Source organism: Ranitomeya imitator, chromosome 5 (genome assembly GCF_032444005.1).
Source record: "Ranitomeya imitator isolate aRanImi1 chromosome 5, aRanImi1.pri, whole genome shotgun sequence".
NCBI classification, from domain to species: domain Eukaryota; kingdom Metazoa; phylum Chordata; class Amphibia; order Anura; family Dendrobatidae; genus Ranitomeya; species Ranitomeya imitator.
This window is the reverse complement of record NC_091286.1, coordinates 689,881,604-689,893,731: the sequence shown is the minus strand read 5'-3', so window position 1 is coordinate 689,893,731 and position 12,128 is coordinate 689,881,604. Positions and strand designations below refer to the sequence as shown.

At 44.9% G+C, this 12,128-nt stretch overlaps 1 protein-coding gene across 1 annotated transcript in view; it reads right to left on the bottom strand.

Moving 5' to 3' along the window:
- SCARA5 (scavenger receptor class A member 5) overlaps positions 1–12,128 on the bottom strand; it is a 339,153-nt gene that overhangs the window by 262,824 nt on the left and 64,201 nt on the right. Inside the window, exon 3 of the mRNA XM_069728448.1 lies at positions 890–1,015. Coding sequence (XP_069584549.1) covers positions 890–1,015 — 126 coding nt within the window. The remainder of the gene's footprint in view (positions 1–889; positions 1,016–12,128) is intronic.

Below are 12,128 nucleotides of genomic sequence, written 5' to 3'. Positions count from 1 at the left end.
GTCAGTTCCACCAGCTCACACAATGATTGGAGTAGTAATTCTCTCATTCTTTGGTGCACACCATACATTACACTGGTTCCAGCGCTTGCCCTACGTGGCTCCTCTTCACAAGCCCCTCGCCCCCCGATTCTAGCAGCCATCTCCAGCCTTCGTCACCTTGTTTCTCTGCAGATGATTACTCACCCGATGATCGACGGTGTCACGTAGTAACAACCGCAACGTTTCACAGACTGACGAGCACAACTTTTGCGTTGCACATTGTGCCTTCAATAGAATTAGGAACTTTAAAAAGGACCAGTCACCAGATTTCATAATACAGATTGCCTGCATCATTAAATAGATGTCTCGGACCTGATGATGCTGGGGTGCTGACTGTGAAAATCCATGTCAGTATGGCTGTGTCACATGTTTGGAATATTTTTCCTTTGAAATGAGCAATTTGTCAAGTGTAAAAACTTTAGAAAAGGATGACGTAGCCATTATGGTGTGGATCAAAGCAAGTACACCAGCTTCACTTTCCTGAATTCCATGAAAAGAGGCTTAAAAGAAGTTCTCTGCTTTGCATAATTCCTTTTTTTCAGAAGGGCCCCCGGCTCTACAATCAACTGTCTGTCCTGCTGCTGAGACCCCCGAGGATCATCTGTAATCTAGAGAATCAGGAACAAGTCTTTGATTTCTCAGCAGCGCCCCCACAGGTAACATAAAACATTACAGTGTTCTCATTAAAATCAGAAACGGAGACCTGACGACTTATCCAATCTGCAGTAAATCTAAGGACTCTATAAAAATAGAAGTCATCACAACAGTCACATGTGGCCATCACCTATTGTCACCATTACCTTGACCAACTTCTAGGATAGACATGTTTTCATCTATCCGGGGAGCTCACCTGCCAAGATGAACACTCCAACAAGGATGAGGAAGACCAGTAAGTAGAGTCCGACCACCGCGTACTTCAGAGCAGCGATCGACCCCAGCTGCCCGCAGCGCCGTGACTTCCTTCCATTTGTTGGACCTGCACAATAAAGAAAAGGCGTCACCTATCCGTACGGTGATTTGGGCCGTAACAAATCAAATTTGTTATGAAAAATGGCAAAATGTTTGAAATTCCCACAAATAAAATCAGCAGCCTTCCAGTCCTCCACACTCGTCCTTGATTCTTCTGGCCTCCATGATGCTTGAGGTCACGCCACTGATAAAGCCAGTGTCGGAAGAACCCATGACCAGCATGGAGGACGAAGGACAGGTGAGCAGTAAGGGGTATTTCCAAAATTTTTCTGATTCGCCATGTCTCTTTCCTTATGAGCAGGACCTTAGGTATTCATGGTTACGACCACTTATATAGTGACTTTGCTAGTTGCTAGTGGTCGTAACCATGGCTACATATACATAGTTTTTCTATTTCGCCATGTCTCTTTCCTCATGTGCAGGACCTTAGATATCCATGGCTACGACCATCGATATAGTGACAGTTTGTTAGCTAGTTGCTAGTGGTCGTAACCATGGATACCTAAGGTCCTGCAATGCCTGTACATGAGGAAAGAGACATAGCGAATCAGAAAAACTTTACTATATTTCTAATTGGAGGCATTTACTAATATTATTATTATTATTATTATTATTATTATTATTACACTTACAACATGGTGGGATAGGATCCTGGAGATGGGAATACTTCTTTAAGTGGTTTATTACTTTTTAACCCCTCACATCCCCTCCATTTATTTATTATTCTTCAGGGTCTGTAGAGACCTCAGTGCATAAGTGCATGAGAAGCGGATTTTTGGGGCACTTTCGATTCGGACCAAATCTGTTCGAAATTAATGTTAATTTCTAGCAGTGACCCAAATATTTGAAATCGGGGATGGACGTCTTCATTTTCCATTATCTACTAATCAAATTGGTTCAACTTTGGATCATATTTCTTAGCTAGAAAAATCCCTGATGTTTACATATGCCCTTACAGTGTTGTTCCACTAATCTTCTCTCTCCTTTGCTATCCATAAACCCCAGCATCCTCTAACCAAATTATCATCTCTTCTTCCCTCTTACTTCCCCACCTGACCTCCTCTACTGACCTGCTCCTCAACCTCAAATCTGTCCTAATAAAACATAAAACAAGTTGCCCACTCTCCTACTCCCACCTGCTCTCCCTTTCTCTGCTTCTCCTCACTGCTGGCGACATATCTCCCAACCCAGGACCCCCACAGTTCATACCTCCCATGACTACCGCCTCCCATCGCTCCCTATCTAATATGAACTACCGCAATCTTTCCAACATTAAACCCGTGACCCTGATGCCCACCCCCCTGCTCTCTCTCTCTGGAGCAATCTGGAATTCCTGCTCAATCTACAATAAGCTTCATGTGATTCATGACCTTTTTCTCTCTCGCAATCTTGCCTTCCTTGGCCTCACAGAAACATGGCTAACACCCTCTGATACCACCTCCCCTGCTGCGCTGTGTTACGGCAGCCTCCACTTCACCCACACCCCTCGTCCCGGCAACAGACATAGTGGAGGAGTAGGTCTTCTCCTTTCTTCAAACTGCACATTTAACCCAGTCTCCACTCTTCCCTCCCTTATCCTCCCCTCTTTTGAAGTCCACTCTGTCCGCATCTACTCTCCCTCCAACCTCCAAGTGGCCATCATATACCAACCTCCGGGCCCGGCCACTGCTTTTATTGACCAATTCTCCACCTGGCTTCTTCACCTTCTCTCTGCGGACATTCCCACCTTCATCATGGGTGACTTCGTCATCCCCACTGATACCCCTCAGTCAACAGCCTGCAAACTTCTGTCCCTTACTTCATCTTTTGGACTTAGTGGTTCTCCGCCGCCACCCACACAGACGGACATATACTAGACCTGGTCTTCACCCGTCTCTGCTCTCTATCTAACTTCACCACCTCCCCTCTCCCTCTATCTGACCACCATCTGCTCACTTTCTCATCCCTGTCCTCCACACTGGTCACCCATGTCCAGCAACATGCGCACCCCCACAGAAACCTTGCACACCTAGACTCGCACACGCTCTCTGACTCCATCCTACCACTGGCATCCATATCCTCACTCCACGACACTGACACTGCCACAGCTTTCTACAATGCCACTCTCGCATCAGCTATTGACACAGTTGACCCTCTCGTCCATGGCAGAGTGCGACGTATCAATAGACAACCCTGGCACAATAACACCACTAAAAGGCAACTGTCTAGGGTTGCAGAGCGGTATTAGAAGAAAACACCTTCGCAAGACGACTTCACTGCATTCAAACAGGCAACACTCGCTTTTAAATCTGCTCTCACCTCTGCTAAACAGGTCTACTTCACAACCCTCGTATCCTCCCTATCCTACAACCCCAAACAGTTATTCAAAACCTTTAACTCCCTCCTCCGCCCCCCACTGCCCCATCCAACCTCCCTCATCTCTGCTGAGGACTTTGCCACACACTTTAAAAATAAGATCAACCAGACAAGGCAAGTCTTCATTGTTCAATCACCACAACCCCTTTGTATACCAGACCAATGCCCAAACCCCATAACCTCCCTATCCAACATCACTGAAGGGGGGCTTAATTGTCTCCTCTCCAACTCGCACCTCACCACCTGTGCGCTCGACCCCATCCCATCCCACCTCCTCCCCAACCTCACCAACACACTTATCCCATCCCTAACCCACCTCTTCAACCTATCACTAACTTCTGGCACCTTCCCTTCTGCTTTCAAACATGCCACAATCACGCCTATCCTTAAAAAGCCAACCCTCGACCCAACTGCTATGTCCAGCTGTTGCCCAATATTGCTGCTCCCATTCGCTTCCAAACTCCTGGAGCAGCACGTCCACTCTGAACTTTCCTCCCACCTCTCATCTAACGTGCTCTTTGACAATCTGGTTTCCGCCCCATCATTCAACTGAGACAGCCCTGACCAAAATCACTGATGACCTATTTACAGCCAAAGCTAACAGACAATACTCTGTACTCCTCATCCTAGACCTGTCCTCTGCTTTTGACACAGTTGACCACTGCCTCCTACTACAGATCCTCTCCTCCTTTGGCATCAAAGACCTCGCCCTATCCTGGATCTCCTCATACCTTTCCAACTGCACATTCAGAGTCTCCCACTCCCACACTATCTCCTCATCCCACCCTTTCTCTGTTGGAGTCCCCCAAGGCTCTATTCTAGGACCCCCTACTCTTCTCTTCTCAATCTGCACACTTGGCCTGCGACAACTCATAAAGTCTCATGGATTCCAGTACCCCCTTTATGCTGATGACTCTCAGATCCCCCTTTCTGGCCCAGATGTCACCTCTCTGCTGTCCAGAATCCCGGAGTGTCTATCAGCCATATCCTCCTTCTCCTCTCGCTTCCTCAAACTCAATGTGGACAAATCTGAACTCATCAGCTTTCCTCCATCTCATAGATCTTCAATACCTGACCTATCTATTGCAATTAACGACATCATGCTTTCCCCCGTACCGGAAGTCCGCTGCCTTGGACAAATCCTTGACTCTGCCCTGTCCTTCAAACCGCACATCCAAGCTCTTTCCTCCTCCTGTCGCCTCCAGCTCAAAAATATCTCCAGAATCCATCCTTTCCTCAACCGTCAATCTACTAAAATGCTCGTGCATGCCCTCATCATGTCCCGCCTTGACTACTGCAACATCCTGTTCTGTGGCCTCCCTGCTAACAGCCTTGCACCTCTCCAGTCCATCTTCTGCTGCTCGACTAATTCATCTCTCTCCTCGCTACTCCTCCGCTTCCCCCCTCTGCAAATCTCTTCACTGGCTCCCATTCCCTCAGCGTATCCAGTTCAAATTACTAATACTGACCTACAAAGCCATGCACCACCTGTCTCCTCCATATATCTCTGAATTAATCCCCGATATCTTCCCTCACATAATCTCTGGTCCTCCCAAGACCTCCTTCTTTCCTCCACACTTATCCGCTCCTCATCCACCCGCCTCCAAGACTTCTCCAGAATATCCCCCATCCTCTAGAATTCTTTGCCCCAACACGTCCGACTATCAACCACATTCGGATCCTTCAGATGGAACCTGAAAACCCACCTCTTCAGGAAAGCCTACAGCCTGCACTGACCCCGCTGCCTCCTCACCACTACTGAAGCTACCGCCTCCTACGACCCTGAACCTATTGTATCCATCCCCACCATCCTGTAAAATAAAAGCACACAAGGGCAGGGTCCTCTTCCCTCTGTACCAGTCCGTCATTGTTAGTTTGTTTACTGTAAGTGATATCTGTAATTAGTATGTAACCCCTTTCTCATGTACAGCACCATGGAATCAATGGTGCTATATAAATAAATAATAATAATAATAATAGACTGATCGCTGGTTAATCCTACGATCCTCAGTGATCAGTAGAGGAACCTTTCAATAAGTGTTGGCTTCTCCTACAGCACCACCAGTGGAGAACCGGAGAATTACATGGTAGGTGAATTGGGTCCTCCAGAACAAATGATGCCCCTTGAGTTTTCTGAATTAGAGCATCCCTTTAAGGACCAATTTGCTATAGTTGAGATTCACTTTTGCATATTGCCAGCTATGACGTTGGGGATATTTAGGATCGAAGCCCCAGAGACTGCTCAGCTAATGTAATCAAATCTAACCTAGCACATATTATTCTGCCTGAATCCCGAGCGGTAAATCCCTTCATCTGAACTTCATTATCAAAAATAATGAAAATTCCCAGAGAGCGAAACGCGTTGTGTAAACGTAATAGGCCGCTATTGTTTCTACTTGATTGAATTAAATAATGGAGCTGATACAGGAAATCAAATATCATTAGAAAGTCAAATTTCTCCGTCTCTCTCGTTCCTCGCTCATAATAGATTGGCCAACCTATAAAACGCGTCGGATAAAAAAGAAAAACCAAAAGACCACAAAAGGGGAAACAGATGTAGAGTGCAGAATGAAAAAAAAAAGCCTCAGTAAATTGTGGTTGGGATGGATTTCCAATTTTAATCTACAAAAGATGTCCAGAATTCTATTCTGAAATATATGGAGACACCTTCCATGAAAGAGCCATATACTACACCGGTGACAGGACAAGAGGCGACGCGCGTCTCATATCTGCTCATACGTGTGATCGGACGTCCCATAAATCTGCTGAGTCACATAACGTCCCAATTACTGAGTCCCCCAGATGACCCCTATAGAAAATGGACTAAGTTTGTATCAATCACTAGTGATTGAGCAACTCAGATTACTAAATCACAATCACATGATTGCCTCTATTTTCTGCACTGCACTGGCATCTATGACCTCCGTGATCAGAGCAGGAACAGCACATTGCACCTTTATTTTCAGCTTCAGCTCACATGCTGCTGGGATAATGCTGGAATCTGAAAACGTGATACACTGCACATAGTTCTTTGCCTTCGACGGTTCCCCCGTCTCAGCTGAGTGCTCCTGTGTTCTCTATGAGAGTGCCGATGACAGAACAAAAGGATCGGTGGTAGCTGCAACTCCAAAGTGCTGATCCTTCCTCTCCTGACATCACCCGGAGACCCCCTTATACATTATCTGGTGGCCAAGCCTGCTGATACTGGTGGCTTTGGTTGACCTTAATGAATCTAACTTTTCTCCCTGACGCATGGAGTTGGGGGGAGAAGGATCTGGCATATTGGACTTCCAACGGCCAATCTTTTTGTTCTCCGGGAGATTTTCCGCTGCTGGAGGGGTCATGTCGTGGCTCCTCTTGAGAGCACACAAAGCTTTCCTGTGCATGGAGGATGCAGGACGCCTCTATCACTTCTTCTCGTCACATGCACACAGTGTATGTAGGAATTCGAGACAACAGGAGGTTGTGCCAAACATCTTGGAGAATTGACCCCAGATCTTGTGTTAGATACAAAGAACTTCCCATATGGAGTCCTACTAATAACGAGGTTACAACTCAATATATAACATTATGGCATGTAAAAGTATTTCTACAGGATGTTAGGATTGGTCACATATAAAGTATGTAGGCATTTACAAGAAAATACTGGTAAAATGCTTTTCCCCGCCGCCCCTACGCGCGTTTCGCCTTTCTTTGCCAGGGGAATGAGGGGGTAATTATACGTATGATTTGTCATCTAATCAGTTTGATCAGTGCCATCAAGTGTGTGTGTGGCAATAACTTGCGTCCATAGCGGAGCATGTGCAGGTGGCTCACTTCCTTATGTGGGATGCTTCCGTTTACGAACCCATGGGCCGCAAGCATACCATAGCAAAGGGTCACAATGGCCGTGTTTGGAGAATCCAGAACCTTTTTTTACTGCCAGTAGAGCAAAGCCTCAATGGCTATCCCAACTGTGACATAAGATATTTAATTATTAACCACTAGGACAGCGCAGCGGTGTATACTGTATATACTGTACTGCCTCCTCCACAGGGAAAATACGCTCATCAATAGAATCCTTTATCACAATAGTGAGATAAAGTATTTAAAGGGGTCACATCAGTATATAATATACCGCCCCTTCTATGGGGGAAATACGCGCATCAATAAAATCCGTATAAGGGATTTAAATAAATCACTAAAATTGACATAAAGTAGTAAATGCAGACTGAAATTTGCTTATAAACATAAGTTGGGTGTCGTTGTCCGGTTGTAGAATAAATTTGGAGCCAATCAGACGCCGCCTGACGGAATTAATAGTGATGAGCGAACGCGTTGGGATAAGATGTTATCGGACCATGCTCGGGTGCTAACCGAGTATTACGAAAAGTATGTTTGAGTCCCCGCAGCTGCTGTTGCGTTGTGCTGTCTATGAGCCGCGAGACTCGAACATATATTCGAGCACGCGGAAGTCCTCGGTTAGCACCCGAGCATGCTCAGATAACACCTGGTCCCAACACGTTCACTCATCACTAATTAATACTTGATGAAGAAGTATCTACATGGACTCCTAATAAGACACCCCCTTTACCGTCCATAGACCACCAGGAATAATAATTAATTAGTCCATAATCCAACTTTCCGGGCTCTATAGTGGCAGAGGCTGTCCTAAAAATGTTCAGTAAGAGGAGAATAACCCAGACACCATAGATGGTGACTTATCTCCAATGGAAACATACTGTAGGACTGTGCATATTTATATTTAACATGCCTGATCTTACTTTTCCCTGACATTTACCATTGGGGCAGTGTAAGGACTCAGAGAGATTAGAGGGTTCATCTGATGTGTAGGACACCTTAAAGCCCTGATAGGTGTCCCGGACCCTGTAAGATGCCTCTATACTTGCCAACATATGCATATTTTCGGACTTTTAGGGGCTATTCTTTCATCTATTTCCATCACTTTTGTGTTGACATGTCATTAATATATGCCAGTTATTTTGTAGGCCCTTTTAGAGAAGAAATAGTAGAGCTAATTTCAGAATGACGAGCCCCATACAGAGCGTCTATCTCTATAATGATGACTCTCTAGTCAAGCTTTCATCTGATGGGCCAGAATTCATCAGTCATTTTTGGTCAATTGAACCTTGGTGTGCTTATTATATCTGGATATGGGCCCCCAATGCCTATAGGGCCCCTGCGCACCTATGGTATGTCAGCCCTGCATATAGTCCTGGCCAGTCTGCCCCGGTTCAGTCCAGCAGGTGGACGGTAATCCAATATCCAGCTGAACATTCAGATCTCGACTCAACTGTGAAATTCGACTCGACACCTGTAGACTGACTCCTCCAACACGTCCAACAGTCAAAGAGCAAACGAGACTCTGGTTCTCCTCGTCGTCCCCCTAAGACCTCAGGCTATAATAGTGTTTACACATCAGCAGCAATCGTATCCATTATAATGAGGCATTTATTAGAAAATGAAGATAATTGGAGAAAATTATTAGGTCACAGGATCCTCCAGAGTAACCTTGGATGAGATGAACGGGGGTCTGGGCTCAGTCGTTGTGCCAAACCCTCCTAATATTGGACGGAGCGTGCTGTGTGTAATGTGATCCCGACCTCCAGAGACCCCTGGAAGAGCAGAAGGAACATTACAAAAGTTCTCAACCCAACAATTAAACTCCACACGTGTTCCTGTGTTTTCCTACAAGCCCGATGTACACAACGCGCTCTTCTTATTACCCATTGTGTCCATCCGTTCCTCCAACTATGTGACATCGCATGATTAACAGGAAACAGCCCGCTTCTTATGGGATGAAAACATTTACACAGCTGGCAACTTGGCATTCGTAGCCTTGTGGTGGAGGTCCAGGAAGGACGTGCACCTTGGCACACGAGTCAGATCTCATGGGAAGAGGTGGTTTCTCTATGAACTCATGATCGAAATATACCGTACCTCTAAGTCAAACCAGTGAACTCGAATGACATTGAACAATCTCAACAGCTCCGGCAGCCAAACCAAAACATGTAACTGCAGCCTTGGGGCAAAAAAAAAAGATAGATTTCCAGGTTTTAGGAATGTATCACGACCTGTCACCACTTGGAAAGGTCTTCAAGATATCTACATATCCCTCGAATGAAGACGTTGTATCCCGAGGAGCTTCTCTGGGTTGTGCAAGTGCTCCGTCCATCTTGGCCAACATTTTTGGCACCTTGGGATCGAATGCGATTGCTTCGAGTTGCTGCCCATAACCACAATCCCACACATGAGTAATTCCTTTCCCACAGTGGTCACTTTATAAGTGGTGTGAGAGACTATTCTCCAGGCTGGGTGTGGACGCTGTATCCATTGGCATGTGTCTTTATCTAGGCTTCAACGCTCGAGAGTTTTAGCTATAAATTTAATGAGACGTCTTGTTTTTAGGAATGATCTGATCATCGGCCATGGATAGATTTATCCAGGGAAATGCACTGGGTCACGGCCACCCACTAGCTGGATTTCACAATTTGTAGTCAATATGCTGTATTAAAGGGCCCAATTTAAAGGGTTAAAGCAAGCCATCGCGCTCATACAGAGAATATCTGAGAAGATACGGTCTTCAAAAATTTTGCAGGTAACCAAAACATTATGGCTTAAAACCATCACAGTATTGCCACACAATTCGTAGCAAATTTTCACCATTGAACACAACCTTTATTAAATAATCTCTGGTACCCTACAAAAAACATTCATGGACTGTACAGGTTTGTGAGGAAAGTCTGCAGTCACTCTATGTGACCGTAAACTTCTGATTCCTCACAGCTCGCACACTACAGCACGCTGTCAGTGGTGGCAGTAAGAGCGGGACGTAACATGGCCACATCTATGCGATCTGCCCTCCTCCGGCCTCACTCAATACAAGTAAAAAGTCAGACCACGCATTTTTAGTTGGAATGTGCCCCAAAATAGGAAAAATCCCAAACCTATGGTCAAGTGACCTCCATATCTCGTCACCAACACCGAAGAGTCCTGACCGTGTGTGGTGTGCACGTTGTGAGGAATCAGAAGTCTGCAGACTGAATGAAGACTTTCATTCCAAACTTAGACAACCCATTTAAGCTTCCACGTGAATGAATGCCATAGTTGAGACCAAGACTGGCCACGTGCTTCTCTGGTGAAGGGACACTTGTCTATGTGCAAAACTCTGTCAATGAAGCCTTTGATGCAAGGAACAGTTCTCCACTACCACCAACTGTCAGGACAATCACACAATTGGCTGACCAGCGATGGACGAGGCTTTCGCTACTAGGCCGGGTACTAGACGCTTCACAGTGAAGGTGTAGCATACAATGGGTGAAATAAGTATTGGACACGTCACTAATGTTCTAAATAAATCTATTTCTAGGTGATATCGACATGAAATCCTCACCAGATATCAGTAACAACCCATCCAATCCACGCAGGCAAAGAAATCATCCATATATGTCCAGAAATTATGTGTATTAATGAGTAATGACACAGGGAAAAAGTATCGAACACATGAATAAAGAGAGGAACAGTAGGCAATGAAAAGCCATGACAACCGTTGAAATCTATCAGAAATCAATAAGTGACAAATAATATCAGCTGGTTCAACTAATGGCCTATGAAAAGGAGCCTCATTATCAAGGTACCACACAAAAAACATCTCATGATGGGTAAAACTAGTGAGCCGTCTCAAGACCTTCACAACCTTATTGTTGAAAAACATACGGATGGCAATAGTTACTAGTTATTAGTTTAGAAGAATTTCTAAATTACTGAAGGGTCCAGTGACTGTTAGGGCCATAATCTGGATGTGGAAAGAACATCATATCACCATAAATCAGCCACCGTTAGGTGCTAACCAAAAGGTTTCAAACAGAAGAGTGAAAAAATTATCAGAAGAGTTGTCAACGAGCCAAGGACATTTCTCATTATTACACATACGGACTTTTTTTTCTCAGTTTGTCTCCCATAGTTGAGGTCTACCTATGATGTAAATTACAGATGCCTCTCATCTTTTTAAGTGGTGCACTATTGCTGACTGACTAAATACTTTTTTGCCCCACTGTACATTAACTTATAGATATCTATGGTTTGGTTTCGTTGCCCGTGTGGATTGGATGGGTTGTTACCAAGATCTGGTGAGAATTTCATTTCAATGGCACCTCTAGAAACATGACTAAAAGAGAAAAAAACCGCCATACTTGCAATACCATGTCCACACAGAAATGCACAGGATGCAGCGGGTCCTCCATCATTAAAGCGGGGGCAGAACAAGTGTAAAATACTGAAAACAACTACTTAGTAACCCACCAAACATCCGTGGGGTGGCTGCCTAGTATTCTAATTACACAAAGGTCTGCATAGGGCATCATTCACACCATTATGTGAGATGCATCGCTATCCGTATAACAGCCTATTACCAACACCCCTACTATTACATCAGGTGGGCTGCCAATACCATATGTGCAACCACAGGCCTGACATCCCACAGTACCAGCCACCACTGGAGGGACCAGGCCGCACCTTGCAGAAAAAGAAGCCAAAAAGGTGTACAACACATGATACATTGGTCTCTCTCAGTGATTTTTTTTATTGATTTTAAGTACTTTTTTCGGTGAATTGTTTTTCAATAGCACCTTTAGACATAGATTAACTTAAAAATTGGTGAAGTGTTCAAGACTTATTTTACTCGCTGTATATATATTCTTGCACATAGGGGAAAGTATTATAGTAATTATATTCTTTTACATAGGAGCAGTATGATAGTAGTTATA